Here is a 27,155-nt window from a genome sequence, read left to right on the forward strand (position 1 = left end):
CTTCTGACTTGTTATGTGGGCAAGTGCCACATGAGGGAGTGCTGGGACCTCATATCAAGAAAAATTAAAACCTACCTAATGCGTTCCAGGAATGCTCAGCATATTAGTAAATTCTTATTAAACTGTCAAAAAAAAAAGTTTTAAAAGAAATTCCAGCCCCTGGATGCAATTAGAGGCTACCACACAGGATTTGATGGGCCATAAAACCATTAAATCTAAACACTTTCTTTTTGAGCCTAAAAGGCCAGAACATTCCAAAGTGAAGTTTTGGGATTCAGCTATGACTTGACCACCTATTAAGATGCAGGTGGAACAGATTGCAAAGTAACACAAAGAGCCACACAGACCCCAAATAACTGCATTAGGGTGTAGGTGAGAGTTTTAGCTGTTGAATTTTCTGGATTTTCCAAGATTAAGTGATCAACTTTAACATTGAGTGAAAGACCATTCAACAGGAAAAATTGTCATTTCCTTTGCTCCAAGTCCAAACGATGTATTTTTAAAAGCTTTATTGATTTATATATTTATGTGTTGTGCTAGGTGACCAACTAGATATATGTTTCAGCATACCTACTAGGAAAATATCCCCATTATTCTCAATTTTACCTAATCCAAGGAAAGCATTGGACTTGCTTTAAGGAAAATTTTTACTCTTTCCGAAGTGGAGTGCCTGTCATGTATCAGGTGTAATGCTTGTACTTTATGTTCTTGTGATTAATCCTTACAATAGGCCTGTGAAGTTATTCTCATTCTGTTTGACAGTAGAGAAGAAGAAAGCCCTTGACCAAGGTCTAGTGCCAGTAATGGTGGAGAGGGGGTTTGAACCCAAGTGTCTTTCACTCTAAAGTATTACCAGATTTTATGTTTTGTACTTGCTTTGCTAACAATAAAAAGTCAGTGGCATGTTCTTTCTGTGTGTAAGCACACACACACCCCCACACACATTATGTATACTTATATAGGTATTAAAAGATTATGGACATTTAATATATATGCATATGCTAAAATGTATAATTCTATGCTAAAGTATTTTCATAAAGATGGTGGCTTCAGTATTAAAATCACTTTGCAATGAAACACGATTGTTAATTAAAACACCTATTAAAAATTAGAATCTATCCATATTAAAGACAGTCATCAAGTGATTTCTAGGATTTTGCACCAAAACTTAAGCTACTGGGTGGCTTTCTTGAGAGTATGAGATTGCTTATTCTTAGAATTATTAATGTGCCTGATGACATTAAAGTGTGATAGTGAAGTCAAGAGGCTCAAATGTGTATCCCAACACTAAAGTTGTCAAACACTAGACGATTGGTTGAAGTTGTTGTATGCCAACTCAGCAGTCCTTAAAACCATTATTTAAAGGCCTGTCACTGTGTTGTGTCTCCATGTGATCTGCCAGTTATGTCAGAACTTGACAATTCAGTAAAATGACAGAATAATAACACAGGAATCACTTCAGTAGAGTTAATGCTTTAGTCTATTGCAGAGTTCTTCCTTAGAAATACGGTGAAAACAAGGAAGGAGAGCTAAGGTGTCGCTGGGACTAATTGTTCCTTGCAAATATTTTCATACAGTGAAAAAAAGGTCTAGAGGTGTAGTGGCAGTGTGATCACTCAAGATTATATAGCTCCAGATTCATTCAATGGACCATCATGAAAGCACTGGAAAGATTAAGTCTGGTTTCCTGGTCTTTCTTGGCAGTGTTTGAATTGGCTCAGTTTCATAAGTTGTTAATTAAGATTTGTTTGACAACTTTTAAGTATTTCAAGCATAATTGTAGTTAAGACTTGTTCTTTTATACCACTGACTTCAGAACTTTATTTTTCTGCTTAATCTCAATTGTCATTTTAGACATTCATACAACAATGTTGGTTGCGTCTCTATGATGGTAGTTTTTCTGTGAAGACAGGATGACACACTCAACAGACATTATGGTGCACAGTTATACAAACACTTCAGTACGTCAGGCCTTGAGTTTAGAACCACACAACTGCTTGGTACTTGGTCATTGCATATTTTCCCCATTACGTAATGACTTCCTGTGCAGATGACAAAATGAGTTTTCTCAACAAAATTATTTTCAGTGCAGCTGTTTTTATGACTAAGTTTTGTAGGGGCTTTTTAATCAAATGCACCTAAGAAAACCTCAACACTTTAGGCCCTTTGAACATCTTACCCTTTTTTGCTTCCTCTTTCCTCTTTTTCCTTAAAACCATAATTTTGGAAGCTCAACTTTGCCTTCCCATAAAAGAGAGTTATTTTCAAAGAAATTATTTGGGCCTAAAGTAACATGTTGCTTAATTGTTCTGTTTGAATCTTGGTATATGATTAATCCCACATGAATTAATGTTCCAAATAATTTACTCTCATTGATAACTAATATTTTCGATTTCCTCTATTATTGTTTTGCGGTGGTGGTGGTGGTGGCTGTGGATGAACAGCATTCTCAAATGTATTGTAATTTCCTTCCTCATCAAGCCCAGCATGATAACTTTAGTTTTGCTTGATGGTTCATCATCTTATATTTCTGTGTGTAAGATTGTTGGCCCTGACATTAAACATTTGAAAACTATTTTATAATTGGTAAATTGTGCTTTCTCAGCTTTGGGTAACTGCTCTCTTCTTCTTCATCTTGTACCATTTTATTTTTATTTTGTCATTTACTTTTGCTTCTGATCTGAGATCTAGGAAGCTGGACAAATCCAAGATAAGCAAGTTGAAAAAAATCACAACTTAAACCAAAGCAAAGTCATGAGATAATGGTTAAGTATACCAAGGGGCTATCATATGGACACAGTTTAATTCCTTGGCTTTAGAAGCAGTAAGACATGAATGTGTAAGCAAATGTACAAATGTGCCTGTGCACCTCTCCAGAGGCTGCCAGCAGAAAAGAAAGGCAGATTTATCAGCAAGGCGTGGCTGGCCATTAGCAACCATGTGACAACCACTACCAACCCCACTGCCATTGCTCGGGCTTTCCCTCCCATTTTCAATGAGCCCAACTTTGCTCAGGACATCACACATATTCTACTAACTTGGACGAGTCCTTCTGAAATCAAATGTCTACCTCATGGTTCTCAGAGTATGGTCTTTGAAACAATAGCATCAGCAGGACTCGGGAGCTTGTTAGAAATGCAGATCTTAAGTCCCACTACAGACCTACTACTGAGTCATAATTTGAATTTTGTTAACATCCCCTTGTGATTCCTATGCACCTCAAAGCTTGAGAAGACCTGACCTGAGCCTGGGATGAAAGTTTCTGTTGGTTCCAAGTCAAAGGCATAGTTAAAGTCTTCAAACATGAACAGTATTAGATATAGATGGACATTGTTCTCTTCTGAAGAACTTCAAGTTCTTCTGAGAGCCTGTCAAATTTAGAATGACTGCCTGAAATGAGTGAAAAGTCACGAGGAGACTCTAAATAATTGAGAGATGTGTTCAAGGTAGTCTTGATTAAAAACTTGGGACAGGCAGGCTTAGTATCCAGGCCTCTAAAATTTACGTATACAATGGATTTCCTACTTTTGCTTCTTTCCATCCAGATTACCTGGATCAGAAATAAATGTTTTCATTAAGGCTTGATGTGACAAACAAACAACATAAAAAACTTCCAAACTCTAGAAGAACAATTGCATTTCTCAGCCACAGAGCTGCTTTCCAAAGCTGTTTACCTGTCCTAGCTCATTTAAATCATTGTACATTGTCCTAGCTCATTTAAATCACTGTACATTGGAGTTTAGAATTTGTATATACCGCAGAGGTAACTGCATTCATATCTGATGAGTTGCTGTAAATCTCAGCAGTTGATTATGGGTTCCATAGTATAAAATTTAGCCAACCCTCTATTGAATAGCAGTTTAGAAAGGTTGAGCTACATTTACCTTATGTCAGGTTATTGCAGACCCTCGTGGCATCTTCCCACTCTAGGGCATGTGATTTAACTCTAATAAGAATCTTTATTATGGGTGGGTCTGAGATGAACTTTTATTATGTAAAACAGAAATCATTCCACTGGCCATAGTTCATTTTTTGTGATAGATTGGGGGGAATGGATGTTAGTAAGCAGTGATACTAATCTCATTTATTTTATAATATTATATAGTTTATATTTATAGTTTACTTATATTATATTTACAGTTACATTGCAAATGGAAGAATAGAGAAACCAAAAACATATACTGAGAACTTTAATTTTTTTCTTCCAAGTATTAGTGATTGATGGTTGGACTATGCAAGTGCTGATAGCCCCTTAGACTCACTCTGCAGTTCCCCCCATGAAAATTTGTAAACAGGTTAGGGTGGGGATGAGGAAAAGCATGTTCTGGTTGCACTTCTTGGATTAGTTGTTCCCAGCTCTCCAAAGTAACGTGTACCCTGGGAATGCAGAAATTATCTCCTTAGATATTCTCTCCCTAAATAGGTCCTCACAGGGAGTTCTTGGCCCTGGAGAAGATTCTACTGTCCTTTAAAAGCTTTCTCCATAAAGGCAGTGAGTATTGGACACTGTATTTGCCAGGGAAAAGAGGAATGGGTCTCTTGAGCATCAACATCATTGTAGAAGAACCTCCATACTGTTTTTCAAAATGGCTGTGATAACTTACATTCCTTCCATCAGTGGGTTCCCTTTTCTCCACAAGGGTTCCCTTTTTTCCACCCCCTCACCAACACTTGTTATCATTGGTCTTTTTGATAATAACCATTCTAACAGTTGGAGGTGATACTTCATTGTGATTTTAATTTAAATTTCCCCGATGATTAGAGATGCTGAGCTTCTTTCATATATCTATAAGCCAGCTATATCTCTTCTTTTGAGAAATATCTGTTCAGATCCTTTGCCCATTACTTTTTCTTTTTTTCAGCTTTTATTTCAGGACCGGGGGTATGTGTGCAGGTTTGTTACAAAGACATATTGCACGATGCTGAGGTTTGGAGTGCAAATGAATCCATCCGCTAGGTAGTGAGCATAGTTCCCAACAGGCAGTTTTTTCAGCACCTTTCCCCATCACAACTCCACTCTTGTATTCCCAGCATCTATTGTTCTCATTTTTATGACTATGTGTATCCAATGTTCCGCTTCCATTTATAAGTGACAACATGTGGTATTCGGTTTTTGGTTACTACATTAATTCACTTAGGATAATGATTTCCAGCTGCATCTATGTTGGTGCAAAGGACATGATGTTGTTCTCTTTTATGGCTACATAGTATTCTATGGTGTATATGTACTACATTTTAAAAATTCAGTCCATCATTGATGGGCACATGGATTGATCCTATGTCTTTGCTATTGTGAATGGTGCTGTGATTAACATGCAGGTGCATGTGTCTCTTAGGTAGAATGCTGTAACAGGGTGGAAGTCCCCTGCTCTGCCAGGCACTGATGTTTAAATTGCTGGATTGTGAGTAAGTCCGGGGGTTCCTTGAGGAGAAAAGGAAGTGATGACACACTGAAGCACAATAGCATATTGAAGGGACTCAGGGGCTACGGTTATTAAATCAGAGATGTGGCTATTTACCAATTGGAGTGGAAGTATTTTAATAATTCAACAAACATAATTGCTATTCTGGTATGTATCAACTTCATCTCAGATCTGTCCTTAAGAAATAGACAAATATTTGCCTCTCTGAATGGTCCTTATAAATTCCCAGACTCCCTTAGCTCATTCTAACATAAAACTGTATTAAAAATAATGAATGTAATTATCAATAATTTTCCTTTGTCACAGCAAATAGTCACAAGTAGATTAAGATCACAGTGATCATTCATATTTGTTCCAGGGAGTATGGAGCCTGATGTTTTGCTCCTCTGTTTTCTCCCAGCTTCAAATGATAATACCTTAGACAGACTCTGATATGCCCCGTACATGCAGGAGCATTCTCTTGAAATAATTTTGGATACTCTGATTCAAAATTTCAGCAATGTATGATTTAATTATTGGGAAATAAACACTGAGCAGCAATAACTCCAGCAGCCACTTGTATCAGAGGAGGTAGAATCAGGAAACAGATGATATGGACCAGACTTGCTTCTCTCTAAATATGCATACCGAAATGATTTGGGTAAATTGTTTGTGAGGGCTGACACTTCTGCAAGTCAGATGATTTGAGAGAAATAGAAATTGTGTGTGTATTTTGGCATTTTGGTAATCTGTGTGGAATGTCTATAGGTATTTCTTATGAGTTCAAGGGAATCCTTTTGCGGATTTTGACCTCCCTGTTGGCACAACTGCTGCTAGACAACATGATGTATTTGTATTAACTACAAAAACATGCCCTGTTATCTGAGTGATTCTCTTTGCCAGACCCCTTTGTGCATCCACATTCTGTACCTCCAGTACACGGAGGAACTTCCACCTGATTCCAAGATTCCATGCCTTCCCAACGCATGGCAGTGTCTCTCATTCACAGGGCAAACCTACTCTCTTGGGTGTCTTTGCCCTGAAATATTGAGAGAGTACATTTATCTATGCTTGGTACCAGGGAGTCATTTAGGCATGTAGGGCGTCTAGAAAGATCATTGCCCTGGGAGAGTGGTCAGACATGCTGAGTTCTCCTTATCTCTGTGTGATCTTAGATAACATCCTCTTCAGGACATAATTTGTTTCTTTTTTTTTTTGAGAGAGAGTGTCACTCTGACACCTAGGCTGGAGTGCAGTGGTGCTATCTCTGCTCACTGCAACTTCCGCCTCCCAGGTTCAAGCGATCCTCATGCTTCAGCACCCACCGAGTAGCTGGGATTACAGGTGTGCGCCACCATGCTCAGCTAATATTTGCATTTTTAGTAGAGACAGGGTTTCACCATGTTGGTCAGGCTGTGCTTGAACTCCTGACCTCAAGTGATCCGCCTGTCTTGGCCTCCCAAAGTGCTGGGATTACAAACGTGAGCCACCAAGCCTGGCCAGGACATAATTTCTTTTAGGCAAATTGATTGTTAGAGGCTTTTGATCCAAGCAATCAATGTCTTTTGGTGTTCCTTTCAAACAGCAGTAAGTGACCTGAATTTATTTTCCACATTTCCCAATTTTAACCAAAATCAGACAGTGGTCCGGATGTTCATTTGTGTTGTTACTTAATACAATGGGGGTTTTGGACAATGTTTCGCCAGTCACGAGTTTCTATGAAAGAAATTCCCAAACAGAGTAGTGATCTATAGACATGATGACCTCCAAGTCAGATCTTCTGTAGCTAACCACTGACCTGGAGAACATGTATGAAAAACACCTCCAAAGGCATTGAAAAATTAACAATTCTCAAAAACAAAATCCATTTTATTACATTTAAACTGAGACCTTTACTATCTAATGGCTATGTTACTGTTTAAATGTCAAGTGTGACCCAGCATCAGCCTCATCTGGGAGCTGGTTAGAAAGGCAAACTCTGGGGCCACATCTCAGGCCTACTGAACTAGAAGCTCTGTGGGTGGGACCCAGAAATCTGTGTTTTCACATGCCCTCCAGGGGATCTGGTTGTCCTGCTAAAGTTTGAGAACCATGGGAACTTTTTAACCTCCCATTGTAGATTTACAAACAGCAACTCACTGGATTTCCATCAACATCCTGTAAGTGTCACTTGGACAGCTATATTTATACCCATTTGATGCGTGGTGGGCACGCAGATGAGTCAAATGACTTGGAGGAATAGTTAGTTTCACGTAATAAACTTTTATGTATTTATACCTTATAATAGCTTTGACTGTTTTATATATTGCATATAAACATGCTGCCAGTTTCTCCTTCACTAAAGCTGACTCCAATTTTACTACCTATTTTTGGAAGAAAGCCTATCACCCATGTTCTTTCAAGAACCCTCTAAAAGTATTAGATGATTCAATTTAATTTTTCATGTATTTGCCCATTTCTTGCTACCTTTTCCCCCAAAATGTAACTGCTACCTTGCTCAAAAAGATGTGTCTACTTGGGATATTTAACACACACATTTTATGAGATTTTAAAAGACAACATAAGTGGTAGACTATATCTTTAATATAATTTTGAAGGATAAAATTTTAAAATTAAAAAGGAAGAAAAAATTAAACTAACCCCATAATTCTCCCACTCATCATTAGCATTCAGTTTGTTTAGATTCATCTACCAATAACTACATTTGTATAAATGTGATATCATGTAATACATGTCATTTTGTAAACTTTTTTCTTTCTTTAATATGTCCATATATCTTAAACATCTTTCTATGTTTATATTCTTTTATAATAGTAATACTCAGGGTTCTCCAGGGAAACAGAATCAATAGGATCTCCCTCTGGAAGATTTCTCATCTTTTTCTCTCCCTTGATAGATACAGACAGATACGTACATATGTCTATCACTCTGTCTCCATCTATCTTTGTCTCTAAAATACCTATCCATAGATAGATACTTTCAGGAATTGGCTCATATGCTTGTGGAGGTATGCAAGTTCAAATCTGCAGAGTAGGTGGGCAGGGTAGAGACCCAGGGAAATGCTGATGTTGCAGCTCCAGTCTGAAGGCAGGTTCCTTGCAGAAATCTTCTTAGCAGTCTTCCTTCTCCTTCTCCTTCTTCACAGTCTTATTCTTTTTTTTTTTTTTTTTTTTTTTCTGAGACAGAGTCTTGCTCCGTCACCAGGCGCCAGGCTGGAGTACAGCGGCGCAATCTTGGCTCACTGCAACCTCCGCTCCTGGGTTCAAGCAATTCTCCTGCCTCAGCCTCCTGAGTAGCTGGGACTACAGGCATGTGCCACCACACCCAGCTAATTTTTGTATTTTTAGTAGAGATGGGGTTTCACCAGGATGGCTTCGATCTCTTGACCTCATGATCTGCCTGCCTTGGCCTCCCAAAGTGCTGGGATTACTGATGTGAGCTACCGCGCCCAGCCCACAGTTTTATTCTTAAGGTCTTGAGCTGATTAGATAAGACTCACTCATATTATGAGAGATAATCTGCTTTACTCATAGTCTACTAATAAAAATGTTAATATCATCTGCAAAACACCTTCATAGCAACGTTCAGACATGTTTCACCAAATATCTAGGCACCATGGTTTAGCATATTGTCACAGAAAATTGATCATCATAAGAATATTAATGTTAATGGGTATCTTCATTTCATTTTATATATGAACTACAGTTTAACCAATCCCCTAAGACTGGACATTCAGGTTGTTCTTAATTTTTTTGCCAGTATTTACAGACATTTTTGACTATTGGACTCATTTTCTTCTTCAGGAACCATATACAAAGTGTGGAAAGAAATGCGTATTATTATTAATTTTTTTAAGGTGGAGTCTTGCCCTGTTGCCCAGGCTAGATTGTAGTGGTGCAGTCTCAGCTCACTGCAGCCTCTGCCTCCTGGGTTCAAATGATTCTCCTGCCTCAGTCTCCCTAGTAGCTGGGATTACAGGCACCCGCTACTGTGCCAGGCTAATTTTTGTACTTTTAGTAGAGACAGGGTTTTACCATCTGGCCAGGCTACTAGTCTGAAACTCCTGACTTTATGATCCACCTGCCTCAGCCTCCCAAAGTGCTGGGATTACAAGTGTAAGCCACCGCACCCAGCCAGAATTGTGTATTTCTAGTTGTGTGAAATAAACACTGAGCAGCAATAACTCCAGCAGCCATTTGTATCAGAGGAGGTAGAGTCAGGAAATAGATGGTATGGGCTGGACTTGCTTCTCTCTTTAAAAGATTTGACTTCATATTGCCTAACTGACCTTCTAGAGGCCTTTACTCATTGAACTACAAAGGCTTGGGAGGATGAGCAATGCCAGGCCTGTCTTGATCATCCCCTTTCTTTCTCAGCCTGCCGCTCGCTGGGAACAGGCATGATGTTGAGTTCCTGGGCCACCTCCTCAATTGAAGAAGTGGCAGAAGCTGGTCCTGAGGCACTTCGTTGGCTGCAACTGTATATCTACAAGGACCGAGAAGTCACCAAGAGGCTAGTGCAGCAGGCGGAGAAGACGGGCTACAAGGCCATATTTGTGACAGTGGACACACCTTACTTGGGCAACCGTCTGGATGATGTGCGTAACAGATTCAAGCTGCCACCACAACTTAGGTAATCATGATCATGTGGGCCCTGAGCTGGGTTGAAAGGGATCTTGTCTGGGAATGATAGGGTCTGGGGTCTACTGATAGCATCATTGCTAACTATCTGATTAATCTTCAGCTAATCACATCCATTTTGTAGATGTCATTTTTTTGAGCTATGGAATAGGAACAGAAATGGCCTATATGCTTATAAAAGTCAAATACATTTTTAGACCAGAGTGCATTAAGGGCTATGGCTTTGGGAAGTATGAATTTCTATACAGATGGATGATACTTAATTTTGCCCAAGCAACAGTTTATTATTATCACCCTGGTACCCTATCTCTTTGTTAAAATCAAAGAGCCACCTTTACGTTTTATTTTTAATATTATACATGGAACAGCTAAGGCTAAGAGAAAATCAGAGTGATTTTAAAAAGCAACATCTTTGATCCCTCACTGTCTACTTCTTCTTTCAGCAATAACCCTTTCACTGTGGCTCGTCCATGGGTCAAGATTCATTCATTAGGCCAGGTGCGGTGGCTCACGCCTGTAGTCCCGGCACTTTGGGAGGCCAATGCAGGTAGATCACGAGGTCAGGAGTTCAAGACCAGCCTGACCAAGATGGTAAAACCCCATCTCTACTAAAAACTACAAAAACTAGCCAGGCGCAGTGGCAGGTGCCTGTAATCCCAGCTACTCAGGAGGCTGAGGCAGGAGAATCGCTTGAACCCGGGAGACAGAGGTTGTGGTGAACTGAGATTGTGCCACTGAACTCCAGCCTGGGCGAAAGAGTGAAATTCTGTCTCAAAAAAAAAAAAAAAAAAAGGAAAAAAAAAAAGAATTCATTCATTCATTCACTCAAATCAGTCATCTTATCAAAAATAATATATCACATAATCTGATGTTGAACTGTACTGGTTTCATCGGGTCATTCATTTACCCTGTCCACAAGCATTAAATTATTGTCTCTTTGCTGATAGTATTTTGGGATTACAATCATCTTGAGTCAAAGCTGGAAACTGTGTGGAAGTCTCTGGGAAAGACCCAACCTCCTTAAACGATCTATACACCTCTTTTCGCCATCATGTTTTCCTTCCTTTAGCTTCCACCAAAATGTGCTCTTGGATTTTTCATGTAAATGTATGATGTCCCTCAGGCGTATAAGTATTTGAAAAGGGATCAAAATCTTAGTTTTAATGAAGAACATTTTTATGATGGACTCCTACAACTTCTATCAGAATATGTAAGATGATGAGGAATGCTTTCCTGGGCACTCAGACCTCATTCCACATAGGCCCTTGCTTATTCTATGTTCAAATTGTATTTGGAAAAAAAAAAAAAAAAGCCAGGGCTAGGAAGATTGAAAAGAGACAAAAGAGTAGAGACGAAAGAAGCCACCTTCTAAAGTATTCAAAAACTAAAAGATCCAAAATCAAACTCACATTCCATATACGGATGAGAATATTTTTGGAAGCCTGGAATTTCCTATCTAGTACGGTCAGTGTGGAGTGTATCTCACCACGGAAGTTGGTGCATGGTCTTATACAAGTGTCATATAGTTCTGCTGTGTATGTGGCTATGTGAAAATAAACTGCTGTGCATAAAATCTTGCTGTTGAGCCATGTGTGAATTAGCTGTGTAATGTTACCTTCCTGTTACTACCAGGCTGGTTTAGGATATTATTTCTGCATGTGGCACCAGGAGTAGGCCAATGACAGAAAAAGAAAGTGCTCTCCCTGCCGAACTTGCCAATAAAACTGTTCCACATATCCCAGACCCAGGGTTACCAAAACACCCTGTGTTTTAAAGAGAACAAAAACAAAAGCCTCTGACATAGTCTTATTCCTTGCCAAATTCATCAGAAAGCTGATGGCTTCGAATTCCCCCAATATAAAACCGGTATTTACATTATTTCTCTATTTTGACTACTTTTTATTTTTAAGACTTTCTAAAATGGTTTTCCACTATCGAGACTTCTTACAGGAAACATTCCTCATTATTTCCCCTTGGCCATGTGAAAAGAAATTTGTTCTTCCTTTTCCTCCATCTCTTAATACTGCTACTACTACCAACAATAGTAACAACAATAAGTACAGTAGCGTTTTTTGTTTTGTTTTGTTTTGAACTTAAGACACACTTTCTTGCTCTAGATAGCAAAATGTGTTTCACAGAGGCATCTATTTAGACGGGGTGGGGATGACACAGTTGTTAATTCTGGCTGGTACCTCTTGCTTCTTCAGTGCCGGGGCCACTCAGTGAGTGGCGGGAAGGTTGATTTGCTTTCCCCCTTTTCTTTTCCTCCTGGGCTCCTTCCCAGATGACGTGAAGGGCCATGAAACAAAGACCCTTTTCAGCCGTCAGTGTGCATAGAACTGGCTGCGGCTCCCTAGCTTGTCACATCTCCGGTCTGAAGATGATCAAATAATGAGCAACACATCCAGGTTATAGGGAACACGGGAAACACCCCACAGCTGGTTGTACCCCAGCCCCTCAGAGTGCACATTGGCGTTGTTTGTCCTAGCGGACTTCTGTGTAGGCCAGTGCCTTCTGGTCAGTTCTTCAGTGGCCCACATTCAGCTCTCAAAGGCAGAGCACACTAATGGGAGGTCCAGGCTTCCGCCTGAGGCCACATACACCCAAAAAGCTCATCTGTTACAGCCTGATATGAAATCGGTTTTTTTCCGCAACTGACCTGACTCAGAAGGTGAAGCCTGGCTTTTGAGAAGTGAGGTTTGGCAGGCAAGGGAGGCAGGAAATCCAGAGGAGAATGACTTTGTAAAGCAGGGCTCTTTCCAGCCCTTGCTGCTTCCTTTGCCTGGGTGTGGGGGAGGGTCCTGATCTTGGCATCTGGACCCAGCAGGAGTTCAGAGGTTTGGTAGTCTCTGCTTGGTCCATATGCAAAACAGATGTATGCGTATACATTATTAATGGCATGGGGGTTCCTGAAACTGAGAGGGAGTAAGGAGATTTCTTATCTGCTCTTGGAAGAAGCAGGGAATGAAGCCAGTTCAGTAGACTGATTCCTGAGGCTTTGGGGCAGGAACTTTTTCTTTCTCCATATCCCCACGGAGATGGTTTATTTACCCTGAATTAAGATTTGGCCCCTCAATGCAGTGCCAAGGCAGTTTAAAGAGAAGAAAAGTAATTTCTGGTCATTGACTAAGATCAAGGCAAATCATGACACTTACCTTGTCTATGATTTGCCCAGCATCATGTTTTCTTAAGCCCAGAAGTGATTTATTGATCACAGCAGCCAGGATATATCAGACTAAAACAGATGGGCCTGCCACTGTTTTCTTAGGTCTCTCATGATTAAAGTGCCCTGCTAGACTTAATGTGAATAGGTCTCTGTGACCTCTGCGTCACTGCCCAGCACTCACATCCTTACCTACTCTTCCACTCTGGCTTTCCTGCTGTTCTTTCAATATGGCAGGCATGCCGGAACCTTGGAGCCTTTGCACTGGCTGTTCCCTCTGTCTGTAACATTCATGTCCAGAATCAATGCATGACTAGTGTCCTCACTTCCATTGAGCCTTGACATTAGGAATGGATATACAAGTCTCTATACTGGGAAACCACAATAAAAATTGATGGCAGAGATGCAAATATGAGCAGGATAGCAGGGTGGGGGAGGGCCAGGGAAGAGAGAGATCAGTGAAGGACTTGGTTCATGGCACAATAGCCTCTAAATTCCTTGGTTAGGAAATTGTTCACATCAATAAGTAAGGCAGGACAAAGATGTCCATGAACGAATCCCTGGAACCTGTTACTTTATGCGGCAAAACGGACTTTGCAGAGGTGATTAACTTAAGGGGCTTGAGATGGGAAGATTTTCCTGTTTTATCGCAGTAGGCTTGATGTGATTAAAAGGGTTCTTATAAGAGGGAAGCAAGAGTGTCAGAGTCAAAGAAAGAGATGACATGACAGGCATAGAGATTGGAGTGATGTGGTCAGGAGCCAGAGAAAGCAGGGAGTATCTAGAAGCTGGAAAAGACAAGGGAATAGGGCTTCCCGTAGATTCTCCAGAAGAAATGCAGCCCTGTTAATATCTTGAGGTTTAGTCCAGTGAGACACATTTTAGACTTCTGACATTTGGAGCTGTAATCTAATACCTTTGTGCTATTCTTACTGCTGTTGTAACAAATAACCACAAACACAGTTCTACTAATTTCCTCAAGGTAGCATCTCAATTTTGCCAACACTGGTTAGCATACTTAAAAGTTTCATTTTGAGTCTCTGCCAACTCTTATCCCTCTTAATCTGCTCTACTTTTTTTTCTTGATTTTGTATAGTGCTTATGTTCTGATACACTTTGTAATTTCCTTATTGATTATGCTTATCATGGGCAAGGATTCTTGACTATTTTAGTTATCGATATATCCTAAACATTGAAAACATTGGCATGTAGTAGATGCTCAATAAGTGATTGTTCAATCAATCAATAAAACATACTAGAACATAGACGATTTTCCCCATGTAGCAAAACTAGTAAGAGGCTGAACAAGGATTGGAACTCAAAATTCATTCCCCGAACGCTTCTTCTAGCAGCCACATTGAGGAAGAAATTAGCAGGCTGTGTTCTCAACACAAGTGTTTTCCTAACCACAGAATTAAAGTCTGGAGGCCCATGTATCATGTCTGTATTTATGAGAGCCCCTCTTTCCATCTCTTTCTTTTCATATTATGTTAATACTGTAGGTTTTATTGGTCATTTTATTTTTTCATTTCCCAAGACAAAATTATGTGGCTTTATCTTTAATGCTACATTATCAATACTTACAATAAATAATATTATGTATTACTCAATAGTCATGATCATTACTGTTTCTCTTGGTTAATAATGTTTAACTTACATTAGCAGTTGTTACTATTTTTATGATGCTAAATTACTAACAGCGAAAACACCTTCTATATTAAAATGTATATTTGAGGGCCACTCAAGAGACAATGAGTACTTTACAAAGAAGAAATCTTGTTTCTTACCTTTGCATCATTAAACAGATCAGGATTTGGAGAATTAAGCCCTAAGTAATCATGTTATTATTTTGATCTCTCCCCTTTTTCTCCTTATGAAATGGAATACTTTAGTTATCAGAAGCCACTTTAAGTGTTTTTTATATATATGTCATAATCCGAATAAAAATAGCATTCATGGAGATTTCTTTCAGAGCCCTTGGTAAAACACTCCATCGTGAGTCTCTGTCAAGATATCTGAAAACTTTTTCTTGGCTTCTGGCTTTGAACAAAGTTTCAGACTAACAACAAGGCTTCATTGTGCACTGAAATTTCTGTAAGGCAACATTCATTCAAGTGTTGATCCGCATTTCACCATCCAAGAATAACAACAGTTATTTATATAATTTTATCCATGTTTCTGTTTTTTCCTATCCATTTCACCCTTTCACCCCACCCCTGCTGAAACACTGGAGCTTGTTTGGGATGGGGGTGGGGTGCCATGCAGTGTATATACACATACAGATATTTTTCTTTTTCTTTTCCTGGTCTTGGTATGGGATAGACAGATTGGACTTTTACTTAACAGTATTATTTAAAATTTGGAATTTATTATAATTTAATCATTTGTAAGTAATGAAATAAGTCTTCATGATAAGGATATGTTTATTGACCAGAAGTTAGCTTTATTCAAATTAGGGTGACACAGAGGACCAAGGACTATGAGATAATGTACAACCGTAAGTGGTTTGACTTAAATAAACACAAAGTCCAGGCATTTCAGCTAAAATCCCCACCAAAGGCCAACCACTAGATGGGCATCCATATGACTCACTGAAATTTTCTATGATCTTTTATAGCCATTTGAGTCCATGAAACTATAGGACTAACTATTTAAATCCTTATTGAGAAAGCTTTGTCAACAGCTTGAATTGAGTTATATGGGATATGAATTGAGTTATATGGGATATGAATTGTGTTATATGAAATATGAATGTTCACGTCTTTATGATAATATGTGCCACCCAAGCTACATAACTAGTTATGTTAGCTAAAATACACTAAAGTGTAAAAAAAATCACAGTTTTCTATTAAAGGAAGTCATGATTGTTAAAAATAATTTTAAAATAGTGTGCCTAGATTCTTCTAGTGTGATATATAAATTTTTATATGGCTCCATGATCTTTTCTACATTTAATGACAGAACTAGTGGAGGGAAAGAAAGAGAAGGGACTAAACCAGAGATCAATATACATACAACTATACTTTTACCAAAAAAGGAGATTGACTGGCAGGAGAATTAATAGTATGCAGAAAAGCAAGGTGAGTCCAGTCACTGTCACTGTCACGGTCACTGTCAAAGTCACGGTTACTGTCAAAAACAGCCTTTCAGGAGAAGTTTGCAACTGGATTTGGGGCTGTGGGCAGATAAGTCACAGGAATGATTCTATTGTGTACCCTGAAGTCATGCATCCATCTAGCAGTCAGAGGTGCAGGCTGAAAAGATGTTGCTCCTAGTGTGGGGAACTGCCAAAATCTAGTCAGGATATTAGGCCAAGAGAAAGGACCTCAGGCATAGGGGAAGCCAGCTGCAGATTCTTAGAAGTGAGTTAGAGAAATACTGGGCTAAGCTGGGTCAGTGAAAATAGACACACGGGAAGGAAGCAACTCGGTGGTACTATGTCTCAGTTTGGGTTCTCCTAGAAGCAGGCTGTGTCTGTGATTTAAGTGCAATTAGTTCACTTGGAAGGTAAAGAGAATACTGTTAGAGGAGTAGGAAAGTGAGGCAAAGGAGGGAAGGCATTCAACAAAGGGCATATTACCAGGACAGCTACAGCTGTGGGCAACTTAAGCTTAACCCTGCTGGAAAATTCTGGGAGCTTAGGCAGAATTTATCTCAGAGGTAGTCTACTTAGGGGTGAGGGAGCTGGGGTATTTACACTTGAACATCCCTAATGCTTCCAGTCTGATGTGTGGGTGGTGACTCAGGCCCAGGAGCAAGAACAAAACCACTGGCAGAGAAATGAAGGTATTGATAACTAAAAAGCTCATGTTCTTGTCAAACTTGTCTGGAAGATGAGAGGAGTTTGAGTCAGCAGAGAGGTTCAGAGAGAACAACTAAAAGGTGGAGGGAAAGGCAAGAGGTGACAACTCATCTGCTGAGAAACACTTCCCACTTCTCCCATGCCCACAACCACCACTACCACAATAGCAGGGCAGGAAGGAGTCTACAGGGGCAATAGACACTAGTGTTAACACCTGTTAACTGCAATTCCAACCTCTTCTAGAATTTCTACAGGGGCATTGTAATGTTTCCTGAGGTCAGGTACCATAGCCAGGAGGAAACTGAGATCTGAGCAAAGAGAATAGAATTAGGAACCAAGTCAAGAGACCTAGATTGGTGCCCAAACACTATTAGCTAGTTTTATATTTGAGACAATTCATTGTGTACCTCTGTTTTTATTTTCTATGGGAATCATAGAGTATCAGTTTTACTTTCTAAGAGTCCTTTAAAGAAAAAATTGTGATAACTTTGGCATATGAAACCCTTTTTAAATTATAAAGCACCATAAAACTATTTTTAAAATTATGATTAATTTGCATTGCTGGCTGAAAACAGTGTCAACTCTATTGTCTATATCCATTAACTGTCTTAAAAAGGAGATGTTTGAATATGGACACTTCTTTTTTCTTGAAATGGAATTGTTTGTATAAACACAGGCTAAGGTGTAAAATAAACTTTAGGTCACTGATTAAGACCACTAGAGTATCACATTTAGTCTACAGTCCTACATCAAAATATGGAAAATATGCATGAAATTGACTTATAGATGAATGAGGAGTGAACAGCCAATTGATTCGAAAAGGGTAACTTTTTTCATTGAATGAATAATTGTAAAGATATTTCTAACTTTGGCAAGTTTCTCATTTTATGCATCTCTCATTTTAGGATGAAAAATTTTGAAAACAATACTTTATCATTTTCTCCTGAGGAAAATTTTGGAGATGACAGTGGACTTGCTGCATATGTGGCTAAAGCAATAGACCCATCTATCAACTGGGAAGATATCAAATGGCTGAGAAGACTGACATCATTGCCAATTGTTGCAAAGGGCATTTTGAGAGGTTTGTTTATTTCTCTACTTGAATTCATACCGATTTTATGATCCTTTGTGGATATGGTCATAATATTCTTAAAGGAAAATAAGGAAAAATTAACATGGATATCAAGAGAGATTCCAATTGTCAATTCTCTCTTTTCATGTTAGTGAATAAATACCTCTTCATTCTTAAATATTCTGAAGCAGAGCTAAACGCTCATGAAGTAGGAAGTTAGCTCTTTACAGACACCTTTAAACAATGGTTTCACTTCGTTTACTTGCATCCATGTTGTCATCCATGATTATTAGTGCTACTTACTGTGGCAGCATTCAACTGTGGGGACTAAATAGTATTAACCAGAAGGTTCTGTGACATTCATTTATTTATTCATTCATCCATTCTCTTATTCACTCACTCACTCATTTATTCCATAAACATCATACTTACTGTGTGCCAAAATTTTTTTATAAAATAAAATAATTTCAGATCCTTGGATAAAAAGACAGTGTATTTTGTAGGAAACAAGCATTTTGGGTCCAATAAAATGTTATATAGAAATCTATGCAATGTAAGGGTGTGGCTTAAACAAGAATATGGACAATTATATAAGAGTGGGTTAGAAAACACTTTTCAAAATGAAAGTTGATGCTTGAGTTTTTTGCCATGATATCAAGCCAATAGACTCTCTTTCAGACAGAAGTATTGGCAGAATAAAGCAATTATGCTTAATGAAAAACAAATAAGCCATTTAGAGAATTTGGACTTCAAAGTGGCTGAGAACCACTGAAGTGCCTCGATTAGAGAAGCAACCTCATCAGTTAAGCATTTTAGAGAAATCATGCTTTGCATAATGGACCTAATGGATGGAGGTGGCAAAATTGTGGTCAGAGAAGACATTTAGAAACTGTTATTACCCAGAAAAGAGATAATTGTAGGGATAACCTAGAGTAATCCCTAGGTTTTCCCCTCCCCCAGGGAGGGGACTGAGAAGGTATAATTAAATTAGAAAATTAAGACAGTTAATCACAGAGATGGCCCAGGGGAACTGGCTTTAAAACATTAAGGAAGAATAAAATGTTAGTCTTATTTCATAATTGTTTCAAATAAGGAACAAAGATAAGAAGGAGGTCATTTTATTTTTTAACCACCTTTTCAATTTAGGATTTCCAATGTGTATCATTTTCTATAACTTTGTCCCTTAAGATATGATGCAAATCACTTGAATTAGATTTACTGTCACTGTTATGTTGAAAAATATTTTGATTTCTAGAACTTCATTCTGTTATCACTTTAGCTAGGACCACTGCTGCCACCACCAGCACCACCACTACCATCACCATAACCACAATCTCCATCACCAGCTCCATAACCAGGACAACTGCCACCACTTATACCACCACCACTGCTATCATCACCACTCCCATTACCACCATGACCGCCACCACCACCATCACTAGCACCTCCACCACCACCATAACCAGTCTCCATCAACACCACCATTACCAGGAACAACTACCACCATCGCCATCACTACCACCCCACCACCACCACCAACATAACTACAACCACCATCAACACCACAATTACCTGGAACAACCACCACCACCCACCACTACTGTAACCACCACTACCATCAACACCACCATTACCAGGACAACCACCACCACCGCCATCATCGCCCCCTCCCTTTTCTTCTCATCCATATGGATTTCTGGCTTGTTTCTAAATGTTTTTTTGTGACATTTTACACTTATTAGACAGCCCAAATATTTACTTACTGAACTTCTTGATGAAAACTGTGAGTCTAATTAGAGAAAGTTCAAAAACCAAGAGAAGGAGAGATGAGGGCATGTGACATTTAAAGGGAATAACTTATTTATACATGTACAGTTTACATTGTCTAGTTTTCTGTAACTATTTGGTTCATTTATTTAACAAACAAGAATCATCTCTATGACAACAATTGCATCAAGTAACACATATGCTCGATCTGTATCTGAAGGGAGTGGTGGCAGGGTCAGTTCTGGGAAACCCACTTTTCTCCATTTCACAGGTCCTCATCAAGAAGTCACATGGATTGACTGAGAGTCACCCATCTTTTTTCATTTTCCTTTTACAGAAAAGTACAGGTTATGTTTACAGGAATAGGAAATTATGAGCAACTGGAAAGATCACTACCAAACATCTGACTATTTCACCTTTTTAAGAATTGTATTCTAATGAATGTAAATTGGAATGCAAGATATAGTCTCTTACTGTGGTTAAACTGCCCTTGGAGAACTTCAACGCAAGCTCCAAATGTGTACTTGAGACAGGATTTGGTCTTCATCAGAACTCGAGCTAGCAAACAAATGGCTTTTTTGAGCAAGGGCAGAGTGCTTTCTAGAGTTTTTTTTTTCCTTTTTCTTTTAATTTTTTTTAGTTAGGCTGTCTCGCTTCTATTGTGGCTTTTTGTTTCTGAGAAACTTTTCTCTAGTTAACTCTTCATATACAGACATACCTCAGAGATACTGCAGATTCAGTTCCGACCACCCCAATAAAGAAAGTCACATAGATTTTTTTGACTTCCCAGTGCATATTAAAGTTATGTTTTCATTATACTTTGGACTATTTTGTATAAAAAACAATACATATACTACCTTAACTGGAAAATATCATGCTAATGATCATGAATGCTAAAAAATGCTAATGATCATCTGATCCTTCAGGGAGTTGTCTTTTTGCTGGTGGAGGGTCTTTCCTAGATGTGGTTGGCTGCTGACTTATCAGAGTGCTGGTTGCTGAAGGTTTAGGGTGGCTGTGGTAATTTCTTAAAATAAGACAATGAAGTTTATTGCACTGATTAACTTTTCCTTTTAGGAAACATTTCTCTGTACCATGAGAAGCATTTTACCCACAGTACAACTTTTTCAACACTGGAGTCAATTCTCTCAAACTGCTGCTGCTTTATCTGTGAAGTTTCTTTAAAATTCTAAATCATTTGTTTTTATTTCAGCAATGTTCACAGCATCCTCATGAGGAGTTGATTCCATCCCAATAAACCACTTTCTTTGTTCATCCGTAAGAAGAAACTTTTCATCCATTTAAGTTTTACAACAATTGCAGCAATTTAGCCACAGCTTCAGGCTCCACATCGAATTCAGTTCTCTTACTGTTTCTGTCACATCTGCAGTGTAGATGTAATCTTTCTCCACTGTAGTCTTGAACTCAAAGTCGTCCATGAGGGTTGGAATCAACATCTTTCAAATTCCTGTTGATATTTTGACCTCCTCCCATAAATCACAAATGTTCCTAATGGAATCTAGGATGGCGAATCCTTTCCGAAAGTTTTCAGCTTATTTTGCTCAGATTCATCAGAGGAATCACTAACTATAGCAGCTATAATCTTATGAAATATATTCTTAAATAATAAGACTTGAAAGTCAAAATTACTCTTTGATCCATGGGCTGTAGAATGGAGGTTGTGTTAATAGGCATGAAAACACCACTAATCTTTTTGTGTTTTTCCACCAGAGCTCTTGAATCACTAGGTGTACTGTCCATGAGCAGTGATATTTTGAAAGAAATCTTTTTTTTTTTTTTTGTGAACAGTAGGTCTCAACAGTGGGCTTAACATATTTAGCAAACCATGCTGTAAACAGATGTGCTGCCATCCAGACTTTGTTGTTTTATTTATAGAGCTCAGGCAGAGTAGATTTACTATAAATCCTTGGATTATACTAAATCAGTATAATATTTAGTGTACTATTATATCCTATAATATATAGTATAACTAGTATAAAAGCCCTAGGATTTTTGAAATGGTAAAAGAGCATTGGCTTCAGGTTAAAGTCACCAACTGCCTTAGCCCATTAACAAGAGAGTCAGCCTGTCTTTTGTGGCTTTGATGCCATGTGTTGACTTCTCTCTAGCTATGAAAGTCCTAGATGGCACCTTCTTCCAATATGAGGAAGGTTTGTTTGGAAGAAGATACCATACAGCCTGTTTCATCTACATTAAAAATACGTTGTTCAATGTAGCCACCTCCATCAATTTTCCTAGCTAGATGTCCTGGATAACTTGCGGCAGTTTTTCTATCAACACTCAGCTGCTTCCTCTTCACTTCCATGTTATAGAGATGGCTCCTTTCTTTAAGCCTCAGGAACCAACCTCTGCTACCTTCAAGCTTTTTTTTTCTGCAGCTTCCTCACCTTTCTCAGCCTTTATAGAGTTCAAGAGAGTTCGGGTGTTGCTTTGGGTTAGGCTTTGGTTTAAGGGAGTGTGGTGACTGGTTTCACCATCTATCCAGACCACTCAGACTTTCTCTATCAGCAATAAGCCTGCTTTGCTTTCTTGTCATTCCTGTGTTCACTAGAGTAGCAACTTTAATTTCCTTTAAGAGCTTTTTCTTTGCATTCACAACTTAGCTGTTTGGCACAAGGAGCCTAGCTTTTGTTCTATCTTGGCCTCTGACATACCTTCCTCACTAAGCTTAATCATTTCCACTTTTTGATTTAAAATGGGAGGTATGTGACTCTTCCTTGAGAGCTTAGACACCATTGTAGAGTTATTAATTGGCCTGACTTCAGTATTGTTGTTTCTCGGGGAATAGGGAGGCCTGAGAAGGAGAGAGACAGGTGAAAGGCCAGTGAGTGGAGCAGTCAGAACACACACATTCATGGATTAAGTTCCCCATTTTAAATGAACCATTTAAATGGTTCATGGCACCCCCAAACAATTACAATAGTAACATCAAAGATTACCAATCACAGATCAACCATAACAGATGTAACAATTATGAAAAAGTTTGAAATAGGGTGAGAATTACCAAACTGTGACACAGGTACACGAAGTGAGCATGTGCTGTCAGAAAAATAGTGCTGATACATTTGCTTAATGCAGGGTTGCCACAAACCTTCAATTTCTAGAAAACTCAGTATCTGCAAATTGCCGTAAAGCAAAGTGCAATAAAACCAGGTATGCCTGTGTACATTGTTCAAGATACTCTAAAAAATATTCACTTAATGTTTTTAAAATTGCTGTCATGTGTCTGGGATTTAGTTATTACACTCCCCTAAATCAGAAGAGAGTCTAGGCCAAAAGTTCCAAGGGTTTGAAGGTTGAGCTCAAATCTTGAGTACTTGCATTTCACTTGGGTATTTTAAATTAAATATGGAAATAAAATATTAACAGGGTGGCAAACAGTGCCACTGCCCATTGACGACTGTGTTTCTCATCCAATGAACTTAATGGCAAGTTCACAAATATGGAACACCACACTCTAAAACTCTAAGAATAATAAAAATACCCAAGATTCATGAACATTTTGCTAAGTGGTAATATTTTGGCCCTTTCATTAAGGCAAAATTGCTTTTCTCTCTGTGTTAAAATAAAATGTAAAACTGTGGACAAGGCTGCATAAGCAGCTAATAAAAGGGGCTTATATCCGGTCATAAATTATCCTTATTGTCTTTGCTTCTCTAGAAACTCACAATCCTATCCTCTGAGTAAATAATTCTGTCATGCTCCCTATATTCCCAGCACTACCTACAGAATATGAAAAACCACTTAAAATGATGGCGGAAAACAGACTGTTACTTAAGAAGCATCTAATTCAAATGGGAGGCACTTTATTATTGTAATCCTGACTAGGATGAAACTGTTATAAACAGAACTCAAACAGATTTGCCAAACGCATCCTGCAAACAAATCTTTCTCCACCTACTCATCTTCTTATACTCCCTGCACCATCAAAGGAAAATAGTAATAATCATTAATATTTATCTGAGTGTTCCACATGTGTCAGGCACTTTCTAAACACACATTCAACTCATTTAATCCACAAGCTAATCATATGTGGATCAGCATCCTCATTTTATGGTTTAGGACAATGATGCACAGAGAAGTTAAGTAACTTGCCACTTATACAGAAAGCAAACAGCAGATGTGCAATTTAGGTCCAGGTGGTCCAGTGACTTAGCCTAAGCAGTGAATCCCTTCTTCCTCACTTATGGGATTTGTTTATTGATAATATTTGATTTCTCATGATGCAAGGTGTAGCTACATAGTAGAAGACATAGGAATATAAACTGGAGAACTATACATATGCTCAGTTATGAGGTTCAAAAATACCACTGTCTATGTTTTTTAAGTATTTCTTTTCACATTTGACTTGAAGTTTAGTATCATGTACATAACTAGATAACCAGAGCAAATCACACCAATTCTGAATAGAATTTTATACTATTTACAAGGTTATTTATGACAACACCTAGATTTTAAAAATAAATACCATGTTATGTCTCTTAGGACAGGTCAGCTCATGAAAATATTAACGGTGAGCTGGGCAATATGGCAGCTACTAGCCACATGTGGCTGTGTAAGTTAATGAAAATGAAATAAAGGCAAAATTCCAGTCTCTTAGTCACACTGCCACATTTCAGTTGCTCAATGGCTACATGTCTAGTGGTACTGTATGATGGAACTGCACAGATCTGGAACATTTTTATTATCACGTTCTATGGTAGTGTGTTAAGGCCCTATCTTTAGAGAACCATTTATGAAATATGTTTGAAATGAAAGTGTATTGGGCTTCTTGTTTAAAATGATGGACTGAGTAAACATGAACCCTCTCATTAAAGCCAAGACCCTATTGAAATTAAAGTACAGAAATGCAAATATGTATACACCAATGACGGCAAAGCAAAGGAGTATGAGATGCGGAAACAGCAGAGAAATTTTAAGAAACTTTTGAAAGCATGTTAATAGCAGGAAAACATAAAGAAAACTATACTTCAGGATAGGCTTTCAGGAAATCCTAGAGGAGCTAGGGGTAGATTACGTAATGGAGTGCTTGAGAGGCTGTAGGTATGTAGTCTGCAAGGATGGCAGAGAGGGTAATGAAGACTAAATGAAAGGGGACTGACCGTAGATCAATGTGGGAAGCTATCGTGCCTGCCAGAAAACCTGCTCCCACCCCACTTTGTTTGCAACAGTGGACGCTTGGTATTGACTTCTCAGTAAGAAAGTAGCTGATCCTGTCTAAAGAAATGAATGAATGGCTGGGACCAAATATGGGTGGGTGGCATTTCCAATATGACATGATGCTGTCCTCTTTCTGACACTTGAGGAGCTCACAGTCTAATTGCCTCTTAGTTGACATTTCCTGCCTTTTCTCACATGAACTTCCAAGAAAGAATTTCCACTGCAGGCAAGGACTTGGCAAGAATGAAACTAATTTACAAAACAGCACAGCTCCTCAATCTTTCTTCCCTAAATATAAATGGAAAATTTAGCATCACTAGGCATATCAGAAACACCAAAACATAAAAAAATCAAGATGAATCTATAGAAAAGTTGATCCCAGGAAAAAGAGATAAAATAAGAAAAATAACTTTTAAAAATCCAAATGATAGACTGAAAGAAGTTGAAAATATATATAAATAGGAAGAGTCTGCCATGAAAAGAAAGCTAGAACATAAAGAGGAGTTCCCAATGATTAGAAAAATGACTTCTGATTTTTTTAATATAGAGAAAATCAAGTATAAAAAGGAGCTCTCAAGGATTAAAAACATGATTGCTGAAATGACTGAATGGCTAAGCAGTAAAGTCAATGACATTTCGCAAAAGGTAAAACAACAATGAGAACAATAAGATAAGTAGAAAGAAAAGATTATTATATGAATGTACATGAAGACCACTTTAAAATGTCCAATATCCAACTGATAGTAGTTTCAGATAGAAAAGTAAAAGAAAGAGGCCTGGAGGAAGTTATTAAAGACCAATAATTTCTGAAAGCTGATGATGTAAGTCATTAGAACGAGAAAACAAATCACAACTTATCACATTCCTTATAAAATTTCAGAAAAATAATGTGTATAAGAGAGAAAATAAGCATAAAACTGTTTACTTATAAAAGAATTCAAATCAAACTGGTGTCAGTCTTTGCATCAGCAATGGGTACTAGAAGGCAGCGGACTGATGTCTTTAAGTTTCTGAGGCATATGGTTTTTCCATCTAGATTATTATACTCAATCCAATTATCATTCACACACAAGAGAAGCTATTTAGGTGGTCTGTAAGTTTACCTCCCTTGGATCCTTTTTAAGAAAGTTACAAAGGAATATACTTCAAACAAATGAGAATATACACCAAACGAGGGCATACTCAGACTACAAGATGCTCAACTCAGAGAGAATAAGAGCAAACTCAAAGCTGAAGGCAGACATTATATCTTGTGAGTAGCCACAGCGAACGGAGCAGGAAGGCAGAGGGCTCCAGGGGTTATCTCCAGGGGAAGAATAAGGTGACCTAATAGGTTAGATCAAATAATTGAAAAGTTTGAAGAACTTGATGATATTCTGAAGTGTCACAATAAATAGAAAACAGAAAAGAAAGGCAATTAGAAATCTGGAAAAAGAAAGCTGCATTATAAAATAGGTAGGGTCCAAATATTAAGCAACAATGAAATGTAAAGTATTAAGCAATTCACGGGGTGGAAAAAACGTCATCTTTTGATCTTGAGCCTAGGGCTTTTTCCCCAGGAGTGTCTCAGAAGTTACCAATGAAGTCTCACGAAATATAATGCATGCTTGGATTAAAACAGAGAGTGAAAAACAATCCAACAGAAACATTAGATCTCATATGTAACATAAATAAGTGTAGATTATTAACTATATATGGAGTTTACAACAAAATGTGTAACAAAACGCAGGCTTACAAATGACTAGATAAAATACAAAGTAGTTGGTAAACACTGGAAATTCATATACCAGATAATCTTTTGTACTATTTCATTGCATTTTAGAGTTTGTAGTAGGATTCCTTAAAGATGAATTCTCAAATAGCAATAATTATAATACTTTGATATCCTAGTCAGTTCAGGATGCCATAACAAACTACCACAGACTGGGTTGCTTAAACAGTAGAATTTTATTTTTTCACAATTCTGGAGGTGGGAAGTCAGGGCTCAGGGTCCTAGTGTGGATGGTTTCTGGTGAGGGCTCTCCCTGTAGGTCGCAGGCTGCTGCCTTTCTGCCTGTGTGCTCACATGATCTCTTCTTTGTGCAAGCACACACAAACACACACACACACACACACACACACACACACA

The 27,155-nt window shown here is 38.4% G+C and overlaps 1 protein-coding gene across 2 annotated transcripts in view; it reads left to right on the forward strand.

The window, feature by feature from the left end:
- HAO1 (hydroxyacid oxidase 1) overlaps positions 1-27,155 on the forward strand; it is a 50,341-nt gene that overhangs the window by 12,964 nt on the left and 10,222 nt on the right. For both annotated transcript variants that reach the window (XM_032295447.1, XM_032295449.1), the window contains 2 exons: positions 9,779-10,034; positions 17,913-18,088. In XM_032295447.1, coding sequence (XP_032151338.1) covers positions 9,779-10,034; positions 17,913-18,088 — 432 coding nt within the window. The remainder of the gene's footprint in view (positions 1-9,778; positions 10,035-17,912; positions 18,089-27,155) is intronic.

The sequence above is a fragment of the Sapajus apella genome, unplaced genomic scaffold, assembly GCF_009761245.1.
Source record: "Sapajus apella isolate SASKATOON/1434 unplaced genomic scaffold, GSC_monkey_1.0 scaffold33, whole genome shotgun sequence".
NCBI lineage: Eukaryota > Metazoa > Chordata > Mammalia > Primates > Cebidae > Sapajus > Sapajus apella.